Source organism: Zerene cesonia, chromosome 5, assembly GCF_012273895.1.
Source record: "Zerene cesonia ecotype Mississippi chromosome 5, Zerene_cesonia_1.1, whole genome shotgun sequence".
In the NCBI taxonomy this organism is placed as follows: domain Eukaryota; kingdom Metazoa; phylum Arthropoda; class Insecta; order Lepidoptera; family Pieridae; genus Zerene; species Zerene cesonia.
The window spans coordinates 4904696-4927921 of NC_052106.1; the positions used below are offsets into that span (position 1 = coordinate 4904696).

General features: G+C 32.5%; 1 protein-coding gene across 5 annotated transcripts; it reads right to left on the minus strand.

Moving 5' to 3' along the window:
- Nucleotides 1–217: 217 nt before the first annotated feature.
- Nucleotides 218–23097, minus strand: LOC119839880 (bromodomain-containing protein DDB_G0270170). Of its 5 annotated transcripts, XM_038366305.1 has the most exons (10): nt 17193–17859; nt 8426–8761; nt 7301–7437; nt 6704–6903; nt 6293–6411; nt 5842–5986; nt 3962–5632; nt 2123–2479; nt 1673–1911; nt 218–1569 (listed from the first exon to the last, which is right to left on the minus strand). In XM_038366305.1, the coding sequence occupies exons 1-10, from the start codon at nt 17242–17244 to the stop codon at nt 1337–1339; spliced, it is 3489 nt and encodes a 1162-aa protein (XP_038222233.1). In that variant the 5' UTR covers nt 17245–17859; the 3' UTR covers nt 218–1336. The 5 variants fall into 5 exon arrangements, with proteins under 5 accessions (XP_038222233.1, XP_038222232.1, XP_038222229.1 ...); XM_038366304.1 differs by lacking the exon at nt 3962–5632 and having other exon boundaries at nt 224–1569; nt 2123–3676; nt 7301–7392; nt 17193–17852; XM_038366301.1 differs by lacking the exon at nt 3962–5632 and having other exon boundaries at nt 224–1569; nt 2123–3676; nt 17193–17851.
- Between the last annotated feature and the right edge of the window lie 129 nt (nt 23098–23226).

Sequence of the window (23226 nt, forward strand, 5' to 3'; positions counted from 1 at the left end):
TTGTCATCGGTCCTCAATAAATCTACAAAGTTTGAACGAAATCTGGCCGTTTAAAGTGGGTCAAAATCGCGCCCAAAGAAGTCAGTTACAAACAAACAAACATACAAACAAACAAACATACAGGTGAAGCTAATAAAAAGCGTGTAAAAACACTCATTGAACTATAGAATTCAAGTAAAATCTCCAACTTCCTGTAATATAAACACATTTATATTACAGGAAGTTGAAGATTTGATATTTCTTTTTTTTCTTAATGTTGCAATACTACTTCTTCTTTTTCTTTAATGGCAACTCCCGATTCAATTGAGGACAGGGGGTGTAGTATGGTTGATATTGTGGCCCTAAACAATGGATACAAATTGAATGTTTAGAAAATGAAACAATGTTTTATTTAATGTTAATTTATTACATGATAAGTTTGTTAATTAAAACAATTTACATTAAGTTATGGTCATTTGTTTACAAAACCTTTGAAATAAAATCAGTCTTGTTAAAAATGCTAACACTATGGGAATCTATGAAGTTAAAATATTATAAAATACATCAATTAACAAGGGCAAAACAAACTAAAAATAAAAACACAAAACTTCCTTCAAAAGAAATAAAATTGGCACTTAATTTTAGATTCCTTCTTGAGAAAAACACTTCATTTGTTGTAATTTTATATATTTTCCATATCACAGATTTTTTTTCTGAAGGCAATTTGTGTGATATTTTAAATTGGAATAAGTAGCCTTAAACGAATTTTGTAAACAACTGATATAATGTAGGAAGGCACATTTATTTTTTATTAAAATAATTTGGTAACAGTTTCCTAAAACAACATCTTTGTTTTATATTAATAAAATGAGTCAATAATCATTTGTATGTATAAAAAGGGATTTAATATAAATCTGATCATTTTTATTGATGTTATAAAATCCATCCACACACATATAATAATATTTAATACGATACTACCAATCTATAAGATGGTGTAAAGTAACACAATAAGGAGCCACTGTTATTTATCTTTTTACATTTGTAAAAATAATAACAGCGATAGTTTAAAAGCATGTTTAAGTGATAATGCTAACCAAATAATAAATAAATAAATATTGTTATTGCATAACAACATGATACAGTCAATGTAAAAAACATCTATGCCAAATGTTACATAGGATAAATAAAATTAATGAAATTTTGAGACTCACTGCAAAGTTATTGAGATTGAATTCAAACAAAAGGAATCAATACATTACAATTCCGACAACTTGTACATTAACTTCCAAATTGAAGTTCGCTTCGACGATAATTAGGACTAGATATATCGGCCACATGTTCACAAGCACACAGTTCACACTAAAAGTCTTTTCACACCACACTCGATACAAAATTTGGCAGTGTCGACTGGGAATTTACTGCCACACTCGTGACAGAAGCGGGACAGTCGAGGGGCAGAGGTTGGCGCGGATTCCCGCCGACTTCTGTGAAGGGAAGTTTCGGAGCCACTCGAGCTGAGAGCCTCCTTTGTGTTTTGCCGACGCGATGCGCTCCGATGCGTCGACGTACGAGAATTCGTGTGTTTATCTAAAACATTTAATTTTGTACACAAATTAATATAAAATAATAATAATAATGATGTATTGGTGGACTCCATAATCGTTAAATTCTTCCTTATTTTGTAACTTACCATTTATACTAGGATTTCCTACGTTATTATAAGATGAATGCATATCAGATCTTGTTAAAGACTCTTGTAATTCAGTTGATCTCTCCATAGCTAAAAATTCCTCACTGGATATAGAACGCCTATCTTCTTTATGACTATCACTGGATTCGGATCCAGCTGGGATTTGTTCCAGCAAGACCAAGTCATTTGATTCTTTAACATTGCATAACGAGAGTTTCGATGGTGATACTCGATTTAAGCTGAAATAACATGTAGTATTATATATGCACATAAACTAAATATAGGTTATATTAGCTTATATAGATGTATATATTTCTTTTCAAATATTGTTATAACAATTCCAAACTTAAAAATTAAATATAATTCAAACTTTCAAATTCAAAAATCGACTTTAGATGAGTCATGTTACAGTTCATTTTACCTAGTTGCCTAGGTAATTATCTGACTAACCTGCTATATGCCGAATCGTTGCTAATTTTTCCACTCGGCGTATGGTTACCATTCGTTACATTGTCGTTCTTATTCATCTTCTGTTCGCATTTTTTCCGTGAGTCTCTTTTTACTGTATCTATATACATTTTTGTGATATCTTTATGAGATTGATTCTTATCATGTTTTTGTGTTTCATAAAATTTGTCAAATTCTTTGAGCGACTGCATTATGTCGTCTTCCAACTGATCTGTTTTTTGTCGAGTTTTGTTTGGAGTACCTACTTTGCTCGATGGTTTCTTTTGGATGGAATCAAGAAGGGAAGTGGAACGTTTGACGGAGGAAGGGAACAGTTTCTCACCCACAATGTTGTTACTGCTAAAAACAAGGGACATTGATTTATTTACAGGTAGTAATCCGTTGTTACTGCAATTTAAATTATGTTTTGTTTCAATTTTAGAATCTACAACATCGTTGGATAATTCAGATTGTTTAACTACTCTTGTTGTAGAGCTACAAGTCCGTTTATTTTCTAATTTCTGTTTATTAACTTCCTCATCAAAAGAGGTCATAAACTCTTCAAGATCGAAATCTTCACATAAAGAATCATCATCCCTACCTGAAGTTCTAGATGCTATGCTATGTTCTAAAGAGGACATTAATTTATGATATTGGGAGCTTAAATCGTTAATAATTGGTGTTGTTGAATTATTTGAATGGAAATTATTATTATTTTCCTTATTATAATATTCTAAATTAGCAGATTTTTTGGCATCAGTAGAATTGTTATTATTAGTACTAAAAGATTCAAACTTAGCAGGTAAATTTTCTGTAGTTAAAAGTGACTCTAAACTACTAATTATGTCGGGGTTATTAAGTATTGTATTTACATTAATAGGCAAATTGTCATTTTCATTAATGAGCATAGGATCTATATAATTACTGTCAGTCATTGAAGAATTATCGCATGATAAAATAGCATCCAGATTAACGAAGTCTTTCTTTTCTTCGTCTTTCTTAATTTTGTCAAGTTTGAGAGGCTGCTGTTTTGTAGTATTACGCTGAAAAGCATGATGCATAGATGTTGATAATTTAGGAATTTTGTCTTTTAACTTCGGTGTACTATACGCAGAATTATTGTAACTTGAGAAAGATCTGTTCAAACTATTATTACGATTAAAATATGGCTTATCAACAGAACTAATGTTTTCTTTGCTAGATTTAGTGAAGGTCGTGTTGAGGTTTGGTCTTTTATCGTTTCTATTTAATCTGAATGAACTGCATCTCCCACCAAAAGTGTTAGGAGAGTTATCGTTATTTGTACTTCCAAATGATTTCATTCTATGCAGTGTGGGTGTTTTTTGATATGTTTTGTTCAAAGAATCTTTCATTATTTTAGTGTTATCAGGGCGTAAAACAGAGGAAGATTTGGTGCTAGGAGTTTGCTTTAATGTAGGAAGGGTACGGTTAGAATCTTTAGAATTTTGTTGTTTTTTAGGTATATTCGTATCTGAGGACATAAGTTCTTTCATTTGTCTGGCAGCTGATGCAAAGGGGTCATATTCGTCGTCAAGCCTGTAAACAAAAAATTCTAACTAAGACACTACTAGATATAAACTAAAATGTGTAGCGGTAACTACAAGATGAATCATAAAGAATACAAGATTTAAAAAGTGAGATACATAAACTGTAGTACATGTAACCAACTAAAGCAATGACGCAACAACAATGCCTTCAAAATATACAGAGTAGGTATGGAATAAAAATACAAATGAGGAATAAGAGTACAAAGGCGCTCTACTTGTATGTACACATTGATTTCCAACTTGATAATGATAATCATAGATAACATAAGACAACCTTTTTAAATCAATACGAGGTAACTTTAAAGGCGGTGCTTCATCACTGCTCTCTTCTCGATTTTCCTTAATTATAAAAGTCCTATATTCTTTATTTGTTTTGTTCAGCATTTCGCATTTTCGATTGTTTTTATATATATTTGATATATTATTTTTACTTTTAAGGCCCTTGCGAACTAATTTGTTGTTTTCTTCTATGGCAGGTAATTTAACATCGGAATCTTGCTTCGTAGTTTGACTTAATTCTGCATTCGACTTTTGATCGTAAAATTTTAATTCATATACAGTTATATGCTCCATATCTGAAACTTTTCTATTTAAATCATCTTCAGCATTCTCATCCTGTGTTTCTTGCAAAATTTCTTTAAAATTGTTTTTTAATTCCTCAATCGTGTCCGAAAAACTGTGTTTGGTTAAAATGTCTTTATTACTATTAGCACATATTGATTCAATAGAGTTAGTTTTAGGGGTATGAATATGTTCTATGTCTTTGTCAGTAATTTCTTTCTTATTGTTGGTATCACATATCATATCATCTGTTAACGTGAGAAATTCTTCTAAATCGGCAGGATTATCAATAAACTTTGTGTATGTGTCCCCACTACCATGACGACTGACCAAATTGTTTTGATCCTCGTCATCTATAACATTTTCTTTCTCATCACAATCTAAACTATCTTCACTTAGATCTCGCTCATAGTTTTCATCGAAGTGCTCATTGGACAAGTCAATATATTGTTTGCTGTCCTCCTTGATGACCTTTCCTGATGAAATATTTTTGAAAACATCTGTTTTTGATTCAATGTTGGTATCGGAATATTCATTTAGATTTTCCAAACGCTTTATGTTATCTGTAAAGTCTATTGCATCTGAAGAAGAATGATAAAAAGGGACTTTAGCTTGATAAAAGCCGGTTTCAGTCTCATCACAATCGGCCTGTTCACGTAGTTCTTTACTATTATCACAAGAACTCACCATGCTTGGGTTTTTATATAATAATTCAACGCTAGATGAATTTTCCATAATTTGGTTCCTTGTGAAAAGTTCTGACTCGCATTTGTCTGCCTGAATTTTATTTAAGTGTGAAGATTTTTCATTTTTCTTTTTTTGTTTAGGTGGAGTTAAATCGTGTATTACACATGGCACACATGGACATAGAAGTTCTGTATTAATTCCTATTGATTGGCTATTTTGTTCCCTAGTCGATTTCTGTGGACAATCCTCCAGACTATCTAAACTCATAGTGCTTTCTTTCTGCCTTCTAGAAACATCTTTCTTTGTTTTAGTTTTTATATTAATTTCTTTAATCGCTACTTGTGCCTGTTTTGTAATGTTGTTGTCAGTAGATTCCTTATCTATATTTACTGTCTCTTTTTGAGGGATATCTTTATTTATAATTGTTTTTTTCACAATCTTTTCTTTTTTTAGCAAAGGAATTTGGCTTTTGGATGGGCATTCAGTTTTTTCTGTGACTTTGGAAGCTCTTTGTACTTTTGCTAATATTTTTTGGCTTTTTTCTTTGTGTTTTTCAGCAAGCTCTTCAAGTTTTTTTAGTTGCTGTTTCTTTTTTATTGTCATTCTAACTTTAGGTTTATTGTCTTTTTCTTTTTTATTTACATCAGGGTCGGTGTTGCATTGTTGAAGAGGAGCAATGTTATTTTCTTGATTATTTCTAAAGAAGAGGAAAGGAAGGGAAATTCAATATTCTGAATGAAGATAACAAACAAGGAGATAGGAATACTTAGAAGAAATAATTCAAAAAAAAATCTAAAAATAACAAGAATCTGCAAAATCCTTCCTTTCCCCTTATTTGCTAGCTACGTACTTTACCATATTTGATATTTGGGACTATAATTGGGTCTAGAAAATAAAGAATATTACCTAGAACTGCTCAAGTCCCTAGCAAGCCTTGCTTGTCTCGCTTTAATATTAGCATCGCCAGATGATTTATTTTGTGAAGCGCGTGAGTTTCTAATTACTGGAACATGAGGAGAGCTCTCCTCGTGATCATTGCTAGATGCCGATTCTGAAATATAAAACGATATTCATTGTACCAATGAAAAATAAAAATGAATAGCAAAATACGTAATGTTACATGCATACGAAATTAAATCTTGTGTTTGTTATATACTGGGAGTATAATGGTTTATTTCGCAGAATATTCTTTATTTCTTTGGCTAGCAAAATGTTTCTTGTATGTGGAATTTCCATTTCTTTCATTGAAATGGAACAAACATTTCAAATTGAGATATTAATATAAGTTTCTCAACAGCACACTCAGTATATTGGGGTCATAAAAAGTATTAATGGTAATTGGTAGTAAAGTATTTACCTGATGCTCTAGATCGCGGGTGTTTATAGTCACCATATTCCCGGGGCGGTGAAATACCACGGCTCGATTCCACAGAAGCTGATCTACTGTTCGATGACTTTTCACGAGTTTGAGATGAACTGTAATAAGACGATGGGTGTTATAAGTTTGACGTGTCTGTCCGTGTGTGTCTGCCTGTGGCATCATACTCAATTTAGTTTTATTTGGCTTATGTGACATGGTGATACTATGGTTAATCGATGATCTGACTAACTTTCTTTTGACATCTCCCTCATTATGGATACCAAATTATTTACGACAGAATTGAGAAATCTTCGTTATGGAAATCGATTATAAACAGAGAGTAAAGAGATAAATTACAGCCAGAAGAATACTGGAAACTAGTTACGTTAATAAAAAAATGTACATTACCGTCGGGTTCGTACAGGAGGTGCTTTATATTGCGTACGCGCATTGAGCCTTTGCTTCGCGTCAGCTATATGGGCTGGCGGCTGTGCCGGCGCGGCTGGCAGGATCTTCGCTTTGTCCGCGCACCATTCCACGTGCCGTTCGAATGCGCGTACGCCGAATGCGCGACCACAGTGCGGACATTTTTGTAGATCTGCCGTCGGCTAAAATGTTTCGATATATTTATACATAAATAATCGTTTCTTGATAAACAATAGTTACATAAGCATATAATAAGTAAGTATAAATAAATATTCATGTAATAAAGAAATGCGATGTTTAATAAAGTTAAACGCATGTGTGGGTGTTATTACTCTAGCGCAACGAGAGGAGGAGAGCCACCAGCCTACTAGAAAGTTCAAATGTGAGGCCCCAATTAATGTAATTTAATCTTTTCCTAACTTGCATATTATAATGTTAAGTATTATGTATGATGTTATGAAGATAAGTTAGCGTCTAGAAACGTCTGATAACGACTTAACAACTTTAACCAACTACATATTTTAAATTAGAAAGCTATCCACATTTAGATTAACACGAAATAATTCATAATATACTTGCCTTCATGATAGCACTGCGAACCGACTGTACTTTTGGCTTAGGCGTGGCTTTGGCAGTATTCGGCGGACTCTTCTCAAGGAATGGGCTGTTTTCTGGAAGACCGAAATTCTTTGGCAAGTATTGTTCTAAGTCCGTGCCTGTAATTTTGGTAGTTTGTGAGCATGCTAGTGATTTTTATGCTAAATACGCGTGCGTTTGTTTTTACATCACAATGCATAACTCCACATTTCGTGCAAAACCTCCACGATACACTGATCAAACCATGCATTTATTATGCGCCATTATGTTAATATGAATCATTGTTTTATATCTTCCAATGGGTTCATCGCTTGTAGGCGTTCGTTTCGAAACTTGGCTCGACAAATATTATGCAAATGTAGACTTAGTAACGATAGCCTTAAGTCACAATGAAGCGTCACCTCCACAAAATATTTACATACAACAGTAGACTTAGAGTGCGATACTTCAATGGACTGCGGACATATTGTGGTTGATTTAATTTGGCCTTGAGGAAATGTAGGTTTAGTGTCATATGTTATCAATTAGATTCTGTCAGTATTCAGATTCACGAGAATTAAATTATTTCCTAACAAGTCATGTCATTAATATTACAGTTTACTTTTTGTAGTCCTAGTATATTGTTTGTATGGTAAAGGTTAAAAATAGTAGCATGTGTACAGTAATAGCTTCATTTATATAACTAAAGAGGTCTAACGTTTTCTATCCATCAATATTGTGGTCCCGTAATATGTTCTAAATGTTTATTTATGCAGTCTCACGCGTGATGCAAATGTTAAGTATTAGTACTTATTACCTAGTTGTATAGCGTAAAACGTAGTAACTGTTATATTGGCAAATAATACCCAAACGGTCATACACTCACCAGAATCACTGTTCGCTAGGATCTGCCCTTTACCCATAACAATATAATAAATAATTCAGCATATTTCAAATTCATGCCAATAGAAATTCTACTTATTTTCAAAAGCCATAAGCTAATTCACATGAGTGTATTTGAACTGAAATATATTTGGAAGTATAACTAATTCTACATTAAAATTCGCTGCACATACTCAAGCTTTATCACTCATATCTGGGTACGTCGTACATATAAATGTGTCTTACCTTCGCGCCTCTGTCTCGAAGAGTCGAATGTTTTCCTTTTCTTGATGGTCATTTTCTCGCATATCTTTACGTGTTTCGCTAAAGACTGCGGCACAAACGTCCTTCCACAGACGGGGCATGGCGCAAGCGGCAGTGGTCCTGTGGGCTCCGGAGCTACCGGAGCCACAGGTTTGGTCGGCACGGGCGGGGACGGCGGAGGCCCAATACGACTGGGCGGAGGCGTCCTTTGTAGAGGCCGGAAAGATTCGCCGCTACTTGGCGATAGGCCATCTGTGGGTTCCGGGGAACCAGACCTCGAAGACTTTTGTGAATTATGTTGTTCTTGGTGCCGTTTGCCTGTAACAATAATATTTAATTAAATTAAATGTTATAATAATATTTATCAACTAATTCAATTTGTCACTGATAGATTGATCAACTCATATTTCAAACTAAAATTTCTGAAAATCCTGATATTGCCATAATTGGAGACTCAGATACGAAAGATTTGGCGAGAGATTGTTTACCCTACAGATTTATTAACATTTTACTCTGAAAATTTATTACAGAGGCGGCACTTGCTTTAAGGTGAGCGCTAAAGAGTCACTAGGTCACGAGTCAAGCTATGAGGTCAATCCAAATTTTTGTGCTTCGAAATATAACTGTGGCACGAACATTACAGCGGAATTATATAACATAAAAATTATTACAAATAACAGTGATTATAGCGAAGAAGCAAATATAAATAACTAATATGAGAAATAAAATAGCAAATATGTAAATATTACTTGTAGATGCTATAAATAGATAGTATTCACAATTGTCTACGATTCGATGCATTAGCATTGTTTGGTATGAGTAAATATTTCGTCCTCTAAACGAATTTAATTTGTTTACTTTACACATTTCCACACTTGCAATACTGTTTACATTTGAGGACGTCTCGTGCTCTCGTAATTTATGTCACAACTCACAAACACTAAGAAATGTTTGGTCAGGTATTTAATTTATCTACACTTAGAGGTAGGTACTGCGCAACGCTGTTGACATTGCTTTATATTTATAGGTATACATTCCTGTACCATAACAATGACGTGTTCTCAGAAATTTACTAAGCATAAAATCAATCCTACTTTTCTACTAATATTATAAATGCGGTAGTTTGTAAGAATGTGTGTGTGTGTGTGTTTGTTGCTCTTTCACGCAGACTACTGAACCAATTGATCCCGATATTCCTACGGGATACGGACTTACGCGGGTGAAACCGCGGGGCGCAGCTAGTTCTTCATAATAATGAACGCGAGGTTCACTAAACACGTTTTTAGCGTAAAGTATATTATGTTATTAAAACAAATCATGTCCACCATTTATCAATAGAGGCATCTTCCTCTTAATTAACATTACGACAATATTCTGTTTGTTACGATCACGATAATTTGAGCAATATTAATATCAGTATGATACTTCAGCACCCACCGCAGTAAAATTCATTATTGAAACCGGTTTTCTGACCTTGAACGCACGGTCGACAATAATTTATTCAAAAATCATTAATTAATACTGAGTGCGGTGTTCCTGCGGTAAATAACAAACTTGACATAAAACTGAAATTCCTAAGAAAAACTTTGCTCAAAACTGTTGAATAAGGCTATTGGGTTTTAAGTTCAAAAATCATTATTCGACACGTATTCCTCAGTTGATAGGACTCTAGACACGATTGAACTGTTAATTCAAACAAAATGCCTTCATTCACGGTCTAAGTAGTAAGACCTTGGCAATACGGAATTTTAATAGTGGTTTTTAGCGTTATATTTTTTATGAACATATTATATTGATGTAATATTTTTTTTAGTATAATGCACTTCACGTTCTGCACAAATCATAAAAATGAATAAATAAAGATCCATTGAAAAACGTTGTCTTTATCTGTTCTAGCCTCTCATAAGTTTCAGAGACTTATTATTTTAATAATTTCAAAATAACACATAATATATCATTATATATCTTCTTATAAATTAAAAAATAAGCTGTAATTAAATGAATACGTGATAATATAGTATTCTAAAAATGCCCAAATGCTCATTTGGTATTCTGTGTCGCGGCGTCTATCCGTGTTCTTTGAATATATTTGCCACTCCCAATAACCTTATGTAAATATTAATGCACAGTACATCGTTCGCTCGTGTCTCGACCGTAAATTGCTACAGGTTTTGTTCAACACGGAATATGGACTGAGTTAACAAGCGAACCGCTGTCTGTCAGCTCTACAGTACAACGTACTTCAAATAAATCCAGTGCAAGTAATAAGCTTCCTCAAAAATAATGACAATCTAGTGGAGTTTTTGAATTTTTGTAAATAAGACATTTTTCAATTATCAGAAAAGGCGAGAACAAAGAAGATTTTTGCTGCATAAACGAGACTAGTCATCAAATCGCACTTTGCTCATTAATAACAAGGTAGTAGTTATGTTTGTGAGATTACGCACGGTACAGAAAAAGAAGGTTTATGTTTCATAAATAAAGATCGGACTTGTTGATCCGGAGTTACAAGTAACTGTTCTCTTTAATGTAAGTACTGATTACCGGTGTAAAAAGTAGCTTCTATGTATGTAGACTCCTGGTTATAACCAATTTCGACTCATTTAGAATTGCATTGGTAGCAGGGTAAGTTTGTCAGTTACGAATGTAATGAAGTTTGAAGATCTTTTATGAAAAATTATAATACATATAGAATTGTCGGTGTATAACTACGCAGGCTATATCACTAGATTTGCATAAGAATATAAAATATTATTTAAAATGATATCGATCCTACAGACCCTTAAACAAAGATCATTCTTAACCAGATATTGAAGAGTCATTAAATCTGCTACGGAATGGAATGCACTAATTAATACTATTTATGTAATCACTACATAGATATGAAACAAAGACATACCTACGTCTTAATACATAAGGTAAAGCATTTAATAAATGTCGTCACAAGACAAAGACATAAAATGTTTGACATAATTTACAATTACTAAGAACGGAGATGAATAGCTTCTGTGAAATATATTTAGAGAACGGCTATTGGAATTTTTACTGATTTTTCGATAAACTCCTAACCGCGTTATCTGGCGCGTCATCGTATAATGAGATGGATAGCTCTTCTGTGTTAAAAACGAGATAATATATAAAGATACTTTTATTACGTAACGGCTTTCGTGACTAACTTTATAATAAACATCGCGATAATAACTCTTCCTGTGTAATAAAGAGAGAATTAACTTTAATAGGTTGTTAAGAGAACCTTTTACAGATTCGTGTTTATTGATTTATTTTCTTATGTGTTGAGAAGTCGGTTTGTGATTAAATGATAACGTAAATTTTGTATTTTGGGGGAGAGGCGATAGACCTATCTAAGGGTTTACGCTAATTAAGTACAAGGTTCCGCCTGGTACAACATTCTGATTTAGGGTTCTGAGGTAAGGGTAAGAATCTCCCTAAGCTTACACCAAGCCTTCAGTCAGTCGAAACACATATTCTCCTCATTTATTACTGAATGGAAGTGTCTATGTTTTGCATAAGTTGTTAAGGTCACATACAGGAAAATCTCAATACCTAGTTAAAGCTGTTTTCTCGCTATGAAAGGCGTTTGTGAGATCTACGACAAGTTAAATGTTAACAAAGGACATGAATAGGATGTTAACCTCGTATGTCAATTCTTTTCCTCGTTGTCTAAGGATTTTTTTCATTTAGATTTTGTAAGAAAAACACAAAAAAAGTTAACCGTTGAAATATAAACATACTTTTGTCTCATTTGACGCGAACATTTTTTGACTTTTTCAATAAATTAAATCGCAAATTATTTGTTATTGTTGTGTCGAAAATAAAAAATTACAATGATATATAAGCCTAGTAGCCCTAAAAAGTTGATTAATATTCCACAAGCAGAACAAAACGGATGACATTAAACGGAAGGGTCGACGCTAGAACCGTGGCATCTCTGTCAGTAATTTAAAATAACCGGTAACTGTGTTTTGCACTTGGGCCTTGTGGGATGTGAAGTTTCTCAAATCGACGGTAAATTAACCAAAACATTTGATTTGTAGGAAGGCGTTATCTAAGACTTAATCCACAAGAAGCAATAAAGCACAAAATTACTTCCTTGCTTTCTTAACAAAAACATCTAAAGGTATTTTATCATGGGGAATTTGAGGTTACATCGGTTGTTTTTAGAAGAAATAAGAGAAACATTAAAGTAAATTATATTGTGTCTTATGTATATGACTTAGATTCCACTTTAAAATGAACACGTATCTGAAACTAATCATAAGCGACGAAGGTATATTAGTTACACACTTTTTTGTTTGTTTCATACGTCACGTTTCCACGATTTAAACATCAATATTATCACGGTTGAGAATTGAGATTATATAACTTCACACAAAATATTTGTATACATAGCTTCGAGATTTACTGTTCATTGAAGGATCTGTATTATTACAGTCTGAATTATTTTATTGACTAATACAATAATTATAATAGATTGCAAAACATTTACATTTATTATTTTAACATGATAATTGTAAATGTCCGCCTCCATTGGATCCGAATTACTGACGTGAGAGAATTTTAAGTGGGCCATTTTAGCTTCATTAGACAATGTCAGCGACTTTCTTCGAAAGGTGAGTTCTAAGATAATATCCAGCATTATGACCGTGAGAACATGTTAGCGTCATATATTATGTTATGTACACCAGTTTGTTTGTACGTCTTGCGTAAACAACGACCAAGGAAGTGCCCATTACCAAAACCTTTGTCTAGAGTATGTTTGTACGTTAAAACAAAGCGCACCTTTAGTGTTAAAAATGTAATAATTTTTCCAATTTTATATGAAGTATAATTTTATATGTATATGTATATGAAGTATAGTAACAATATTATATGAAGAATAAATGAATAATAATATGAAGCCAATTTCAACTTGACTTAACTTTATCAAACAGAAAAAAACGAGAATTATTATATATGAATTTATTAATACAAAACCAAAACATTACATACTACGTTCAAAAACATTATCCTCCTGTTGAAGACAGTTAAAAATAAATTGATTTTGGATACATATAATATATTGATTTAATGTCTTAAAACGTCAAAATTCCATTAATAGTTTTCTTTGCTATATATAGGCCATAAGGAAATTGTGACACAATAATTTACAAAACTTGTAAAATTTGATCAATTCGAATTATTACATTACAACATTGACACTGTTACCTAATAATAATACTCTAGAAACGTGGCTGTTTTAAACAAAAAAAATGTATAAAACCAGTTCTAAAAAATTTTGAAAACGATGTGCAAATGTACTGATAACCTTTATTAGGAAGACAAAAATTTAAGCAATAATTCAATGTCAAACAAATCAACCTTTACATTAAGGAACTCTTGTACATATTTGGTCTAAACAAATAAAGTAAAAGTGAAACACAATACAATAATTTGACACAAGTAAGAGGTAATTTAATCACGTAACATCACTGTATTACCTTCGTAAAGAAGAAATCCGTTCATGTTCATTGCGTATTGGAATTTCATACTATGAAAATCAATATTTTTATCTCGAATATCTCTTCCTGATTATAGAATCATAATTGAATACTTGCATCTGTTCGTTTGATGTTGTTTATTTACTGATCATTAGTGTTCCATGCGGGTAGTCGTCATATAAACGTTCGAAACCAATGATTGTCTTTGCGCAAGTGCTCCATTTAAAACAATAGCTTTAATTTACGTTAACTGGACTACATATCAATACTATTAATCCGATATTTAGGAATTTTGAATAATTTTTTTTAAATTACTCATTGTTTAACGTTGGAAAAATTCAAATGCGCAAGCTAATCTAATTCCTGTTTGAATGGAACCTACCAGTTTCATTTGTAAGCGTTATATAATATAAAGCAACAAAACTCTAATAAAATGATGTAACAGCGAAAATCCTTTCCCAGGAATAGAAAGGAGATAAAGAAAACAATGGAGCTTCGTGTGCGTAAAGTTGGCATTTAACCCGGATGTGAGTAGCACATAGTCATACACTTGTGGGTTGTGGTATTGCATCCAACCGCAACGCTGGGACACTTGAGATGGTGTCAAATAATTAATGTGTTTTTTATGTCAGTGGTAGGAATGTAATCACATAATATTGTGCTTATACGGGCTACATACTCTATTTTAAAAGTCTATTCCTGAGCCTCATTCTATTGTATTTATCTATAATTGCAGTATATTATAGTGAGACGTTCAACACATTTTAGCAGCATCATCGCGTTTTCACACGACTGCAGAAATATTTTACGGTGCATTAAGTTCGTAGTGAAACGTTACTTCAAATTGTTCAAAAGAGCAGTACGACCGAGCGTAGATAACTAAATGTATATTTATTTTATTTCAGTCACGATTTGTTCATTAATAACTGTATCTCGATACTATTAATAGACCTTTCTAAGTTAGAAGTTCTTACTTTCATTTTTATTTAAAGCGATAAGACAACACTCAGATGATCTAGTAAGTGGTTCAAGGATATGTACTAAGATAACATCAATTGCTATAAAAGGTTTACAAAAAATAAAAGTACAGATTACATAGTGTTAATGCAAGATTATATTTATCTTCACGTATTTATTTAATGCTTAACGTTAAATACAAACGCTTTATAATAATAGCGCAGAAGATAATAATATCTATTATGTTAACTATCTATAGTCATCACGAGGTCTTATTCTCACGTAACTCTACAACGCATCAAGTGTCCACTCATCAAATTATCTCGGTAAGTGACAAGACAATAGCCATAGTTATGCAAAAGAATACATACAAACTTAAGTTTAGGCACCGCGGTATCCCGTGATTGATGGGACAGTAATCTTTTAACGATAATAAACTTTCGAAACATGAATTTAATAAATAAACGTCGTAACAATTTTAACCGCCACATTAAGTATTTGTATAACCGATTATAAAAGAGTACAAGTGCGCAAATACGTTATCCAACTGAATTTAAAACATGTAAATACTGATAAATAATGCAATTGGAATATATTAGGTTATTTTGAAATTTGATTTGATTGTAAACCATTTATAAAAGTAGAAATCGTATAAAAAAATAAGAATTTCAACTCACCACGTTTACGTTGAATACAAAAGCAAGAGAGCATAATTTTAAATCAAATATAGCGCGTAATTTTACAACTGAAACACGCAACGTTCAGCACACTATCTTCAACACTGAACACAAAACAATAAGAGTAAACACCGAGTTTCCAATATCGCAGTGCCTTAGCACTTAAAGCATATGCTTATCAGTATTATGCTAACGTGCATAGTCAAGCTGGGTTATCACATAGTTAATTCAGGTAGGTATAATGCGAACGGTCAATAAACTTGCTAGTTAGAATTGAAACAATTTAAAAAGTGAAGAATAACCTTCTACTATTCACAATGGCATGTCAACGCCAAATGAGCATGTTACCGCTTATAAATCAATTATCGTAATAAGCAAATAGACACAAAATAAATTTTAAAGATGGCGCAATAAATAATGATGCATTTAAGTGACTGAATGAATTTATCGTGCTTTAAAACGGTCTGGATATTATTAAATCTTAAAGCAGCTGTTTCATCTTGAGCAAGGGTGAGTAGTATGTGAAAGAAAAAATCTATCAGACCCAGCTGCGCATTGGCGTGAAGCAATGCGAGCTATTATAATTTCCAATACAACTAGATATGGCGATGCTCTCTCCAAATATTTTCAAATACTATGTGAGAAATTTATAAACATAAAACTTGGTACACCTGGATGATTTGCAATTCGGTATCTATTATGCACATCGGTGTGTGGATGGTTAGTTTTTACGGTTAGTGCCTATTATTAAGAAATATTTTGTAACCTTTTTTGCCGCCAAATAACGATCGTGGTATAGAATTCTAGATGTAATTCAAATACTTAATCCATTTATTTCATTGTTTTATTGTTATTGACTCCAACAGTATATTTAAACGTTCTAATATTACATGTTAGATCTTCAATTATATCATACTAATAATAATAATAATCAACTATAAACGGTAATAATAATATTTTATAATTGTAGCAAAGAGCGGTAGTATTCATTAAAGGTTCCGACTCCCAATGCTTGACCGGTTTCAAAGTCGGCAAGCGTGCAAAGAGCTTATTAATTAGGATATTAATATACATGCTTTAAATTGTTAGATATTACCGTAAATACGATTAGATAAAGACACGATGGAAGCATTTAATTCTTAAAAACATAATTATATACGAATAACATTTCTTAATAATTATTCATAATAGATATTATCGTAGAGTTCAGATATATATATTTAGTTACTTCACTACCAATCAAATGTAAAGTGTCCAAATGCTAAATTAGATCATTTGGGAGACATATACATATAATGATGTCATTTTATAAAAATATTTAAAAGTCCATTTCGGATGTATTGATAAGATAACACTTAAATAAATACAAAACATTATTAAAACAAATATGGCAGTTAGAAGACTAGTTTTAACTGAAATTTATACATTACAAGAAAAAGCAAAAATTCGCCTTAAACTTTTCAAAAAAGTGACACAAAATCTATAGACCGTAAATGTTGTAGATGCAGATAAATTCAATTTAAAAGTAAAAACCAGTTTTAAAATATTGATTAATATCAACGTATTATTAGGGCTCTTTACAAGGAATACCTGCATCAAAATACTTAAACGACATACCTCTTTTGGAACCAAATATTGATTTCAGCTTCAGTATAGCGCTCTTCTTCATATTTAACGGATGACCTTACTCGCACGCACAAATGATACAACACACATCAGCTCACATTTAACCAAAATACACAAGACACGGCGTCCTCAAGTTTTTAGGCAGCTGAATCTTTTTGCTTCTGTTGCCGCTCTTATTTCCGTGCTACAAAAATAGGTCCATCGCTACTTGCATCAACGCAAGCGCATCACTCATTTGCTTTTCCAACATGATATCTATTCGAACGCCTAAAAGGATCACTTGTACGAACACACTGCACGGCACAGAAACTGTGCTAACGGGTTGCTAGAGCCCACACGCGTTATTGACTGTCCTTTGGTTTATCTGTAATACTTCGCTTATCATTTATCACTACTAACGTACACGATAAAAATCCACCTCTGTACATAAGTTCAACGCGATTTTTCGCGGTTTCACAAACGTCATTACATAAATATTGCGTTTAGACTGCGGATGGATTACATAATAATGAAATGCGCTTGTAAAATTCAATATGTTATATTAAATCCCATGAGAAATGTTTAATGTGATTTCACAAAATGTAATTATTTAAGGCGGGAACAATCACTGCGGCTATTCTTGGTGGTGTTGCGACCACAACTAAACAGCGGCAGACGCAGGCGCACGCACTATTATAACCGGTCAACTATAAAGTCACAAATGAATTGTTAAATTTTTGAAGAACTTCCGCTATCAATCCTATACGGTATTAACTCTGTGACACGATGAAACGAAGTGATAACTAAACGTTACTTATGAAGCAACCTTAAAGCTGTCTCATTGGTGTAGTGGTGACAACACCGGAGACGACACATCCGTCGGTTCCTTTTAAAAATGGAATTAACGAGAGTTTCGGGAATAATCGATTCGGTTAAAGTGAGGGATGGGCATAAATCACAGGGGTGTGAGAAAAAAGAATGTACGAGTGGCCTTTAAGGGTGAGTGGGACAAAGCAGGCAAAAAATTCTATAGAGCACTTTTAAATTCTTGTTGGGACGCGGGAATGTACGAAAGGTTTATTTAGTAACGAGAAAAATAATAAGCAAAAATATAAAATCAAGTGATCATATCTGTAGAGTATTTTAATCACATAATCAATAATAAAGAAATTAAAATAGAATTCAACCCCACGGAACACAAAAATTATTTACTTATATATATTTCTGCACAACCACATTTTCTCTTATTTCAAGTATGCGATTCTTATTACATGTGCTTGACTCTAAACAAAGCGTCGTTGTGAGTTACCTGCTATAAACATTTTATTGGCAACGGGATCTTGTTCCTAGTTCCTAAATAATTTATGTTTATAGCTCAACCTTCTGATCAGAAATCATTCATGATAATACTGCTACACTTGCGACTTCGTTAAACTATGTGCTAAGATAAATAAATATTTAAATTTGAAAACAGAATGAAATTCATTTAGGAAGACACGTTTTGCATATACACGTTCACCTTTACTTGTTTGCGTAATCCCAACGTGCTTAATAGTCAATTTTAATTAGCTATGCACATTCGTTTCTACCGGGTTCTACATAACGATAAGTTTACAAAGACCCTCATACAACATCAATGCAATAGACCGTATCGTACCGCTCGATGCTACACTCTGCTGGGCTTTCGTATCGAATGGATGAACTCGATATGGGAATTGTGAAATTTTAACTCGCATTCAGGCACTGTCAGTCAATCTTTATGAACCTCGCTTGCCCATTTATAATAATGATGTCTATATGAATGAAAAATCATTAATCGCACCTCATTTTTAGCGCAATCATTCTGGAATTAGGACATTGCGGAGAAAGTAAAGTTTTCTAAATAGCAAGTCGAAGACTTTGCTTTGTCAGATGACACCTATAAATGCTGGAAATGTGCTGTAAGGCCCAGCTATTAAATATATATATAAATCGAGATCTAAATATTGAAATACAGTTTTGTGCCTTTAGAATTTCAAATAATCTTGCAGCGTGCCATAACATTCGAAAAAATTTAAGAAACGACCGTGGTATATGTATTTACAAAATCTTTAAGTATTTAATCAAAAAAAATATACACTACTGCTGCATTTAAATATTACAATATCCATTTAGCCGTCTCACTATTTAATTAGATATAATTGTCCGCTCGTCGTTTTATTAATCTCACGACAGAAAGTCTGCGAACATCCTGTTAAAACAATAACTTATTTAATTATGTAACATACGTTGTTAGCAAAATCAGATCAGTGGTTTACGAGATATGAGAAACGAAACGAATGCCCATAGGTGCAATAAAGTCTGTACCGATATTAATTGTAGATAAAAATAATATATTCCTTGCATAAAACTTTTAACGTCGAGTGTCCAGCATTTTAGTTTGTCTAACCGATGAAATAAAAGAAAGCATGTAATAAAGGAGTATTTATATCATACTCTTAAAAAACAATTCAAAAGAAGATTTTAAAAACTAACTACTAAAGAACTATTTAGAGATGATTAGAACAATTAAGACGAAAATTAATATATCGTATATCGTACGGTAGAGCAGCTAACTAATATTGTTTACATACATATTAAATATATTATGAACATATTTTAAATGATTGATGTATTCTAATGTCCCCTTTCTCCCTATCGATAGAACAATTTGTCCGTAATAACACAATAATAGCGTCGCCGTGACTATAATCTGTAACTATATTGGAATAGATGGTTGTTTTTTGTCTCCCACATCACGAGCTTCTAGTGTTAACTGGAGCAAAATAATTGCAACGGAACTGTAATATTATACAAAGGATTAATTATTGTTTTGTTTTGTTAATTACCAATTTAATACTAAAAAATCGTGCATCTGGAACGTTTGTTTCATTACTTAAGAAATAACACTAAAACAAAGCCAGCTTCGAATAAGAAACAGTAATTTAAAGTCGCGAGTGTATGATTAAAGGAATTCATAGTTGATGTAGGTCACTTATAGGGCTAATTCAAATATACGTCTGGCATATGCAGCTTGATGGATGATTCCAATTTGCAAGAGTACACGAGAGTCAAGACTCAAGAGGTTTATTAATAAATTTCTTAGTGGTCTTCGAAAACTGTGTCATTTATGTTTCCCTTTTTTATTTTCACGTTTAGAAGTGTTTTAAATTTTATTACCGATGTCTCAATGCTTCAGCGCATACATTTATTTATAGAGAGCCATTGTGTTGACACGACACTATGTACGAGATATTGTGTTGGGTCAACGCAGTCGTATTAACGATTTCTTGTGAAAATTTCGGGTCAAGCAAATCGGATTAAATTAAACCATTATAGGTATTTAAATAAACAAAATATATAATTTCTCTTCCTCCTTGTGTAATAGCAAATATTAATCTTGCATAGCTTGACGTCATGGAGTGAGTCAATGAACTCTCTTAATAGAAAACGAGGCCAGGAGATGACACGCGAATCTCAATTACCAGTTGAGATAAATTTAAATTCTTTTTATGGTTTTTGACGAGGACCAATATAAGAAACATAACTAATGATTAGCTACGTTAGACACCGCTATAATATCTGCATCGTTGCCGACTATCGCATGTCGACTTAAAATAATCGCGATTGTAATGATCTTAATATACGATATTCATCTATTAAATCGATAATGGCGTCCTTTGAGGAAGAATATACATATAAGCTTAGGGATTCAAAATGTGCTTGATAGACCATTTTATGATTACGAGATAATGTATCAGAAAATTAAATGAAATCATCGTTTTGCTGGGTTCCTATTATAATTCCATATTGGAGTTGATATTCGACACGGTTTAATTGCCGTGAGTCTGATATTCCGTTCAATAGCCTTCAAGAAAGGTCCGTGACCACAAAAATGAATTTTTATACCAAGTGGGCGATCGGTGTAGGCTTGCATTACAAAGGTACGTGTAACTCATTTTCGAATGAAACCAAAACAAAAGGCTGACCTGTGGTATGCGTACAAATACAAACCCTTTTGTTTTAAATCCCTGGAGCCCGTGTCCACAAGCATAAGAAAATACTATCGGATTACAATTAAATTTTTGTTAATGTCTCTGAGTTTCAATCACAATTGGAAGGTTTGAGATTAATGTAAGTGGATCAGTCTCGAGGAAATAAAAATTAATAAAAATAAATGAAAGTTAAAACCATACACGTTATGTTTATTAGATATCCAGACTAACAGAAATCGTACCAGAATAGAAGATATCTATTAAAGGTCGCATTCATACCATACTTCATACTTCTAAGTATTATAGTATTTGTATTAAAGAATTTAAAAAAAAAGGAATTCGTCGCGTTTAAATATTTTTTTTGTCTAGAAAAAAACGTCATCGATGTCACTAAAATGGGACCAAATATGTAACAACAAATTCCAATCAAATATTGAGTTCGTTTTTGGAATAAATGTACATTGAAAAGAATATTGACGAAAAATTATTATTTAGGTATTAATGTATGACCAAACAGTTGCATACAGGAACTTTTAACAGTATTTCGTTTTTCTTAAAGTACGTAGTCACCTAGTAGACGGATTAAGAAATTTTTAATAGAGCCGAACTCGCATTTTTATAGATGATATTAATTTTACGAAGTGCGATACATTTCTATACCTCTTCACTATGTAGTGTTTAAGTAAAGCGTTGTTTTTGATTTCTCCGAAAATCTTTATTCATTCATAACTTTATAGGTGTGGGCCTTGAGCTATGACGTAATATCGCCAATTGCGCGCCATTGCACACCTACTTATTTACAAGTCATAGAAACTGCGATAAAACACTGGATAACTCAACTAATACCATTTAGGACTACTGCATTCTCAGTAAGGAAACTTGAAAATATATAACCCTATAAAATGAATTTCGCTGCTTTGAGTTCTCGGGTGTTAGGTTTATGCAGAAATAATATAGTATGGTTTTATATTATTTCACAGCAATATAAATAATTAAATCAATCAAACAATATAATTATGCTTGTGTGGTGTGTAATCTGCTTTATTTAATCATTTCGTAATGAATATTGTGCAAAATAATCGTGTTATCTGTGATCACAACAATTACTTTAGTGCATTAATTTCATATTTGTTATAAATTAGAATTAGGGACGTTGATTTGTTACAATTAATTTATTTTTTCTATTAATTACATGCAGTGGATATTAATTGTAATAATTGCAATGCTTCTTTTGGCTTATTAAATTATTTTGTATTTAGGATACAGTCTTCAAGTACCTACCAACCACATAATTTAAGATTTTTTGTTTAATATTAATCTACATGTGATCTAATTTATAATAATTATCAGCTTTTATAGAAAACGAAGAACAAAATATTACTAAACGATTGTTATATACTCTGGACAAATATGTTTTGATTGTAATAGTTTATTCATGTGCAATGCGATTAAGAAGAATATAAAAAGGAGAATACAAGCCAATATTTAAAAAATATTAAATCTTACCTTCGTAAATCTCCATGCCTATTCCGGCCAAATAAAATCAAAAGTTTTTCAAAACGTTTCTATGACGACCCATGATAACATTGACAGCTTACCTACTACGATCTCATTGGCTAAAGGCACGTTAAAGGTTATTGAGTTGTTTTGGTTGGTAGTGCTTTAGTACCTAGGGTTTGAATACACTATCTATAAAAATTGACAGAACCTGTGGTAGCGTAGACAGAAAATAGTGTGACCTATGTGTAGTAATATATCATGAGACAGTAGTCAGGGAAACTAATTATACACTCTGGCTACGGATGACATTAATAAGTATTGTAAGGTACATCAAAAATATGCATCATACTTCATAATATATATAAATCGAATCGAAAACGTTGCTTGATATCAAAGACGCGTTATAAAACACGTGGCGGGTGCCATGTATATATGAAAATAAATTATTAAGTGTAAAATTAAAATATTTTGTAGTGCCTGTTAAGTTAATATCTTTTTCTCACCAAACACTTACCTGCTTTTTTTATAGAATT

Bases quoted from the DNA above. Each gene is read 5' to 3' on its own strand.
- LOC119839880 (XM_038366305.1), bottom strand. From the start codon at position 17,244: ATGAAGAAGAGCGCTATACTGAAGCTGAAATCAATATTTGGTTCCAAA. The intron at 8,762-17,192 runs GTATGTCGTTTA...TTATTGTTACAG, and splicing joins AATATTTGGTTCCAAAAGAG to GCAAACGGCACCAAGAACAA. The intron at 5,987-6,292 runs GTAAATACTTTA...TTTATATTTCAG, and splicing joins CCCGCGATCTAGAGCATCAG to AATCGGCATCTAGCAATGAT.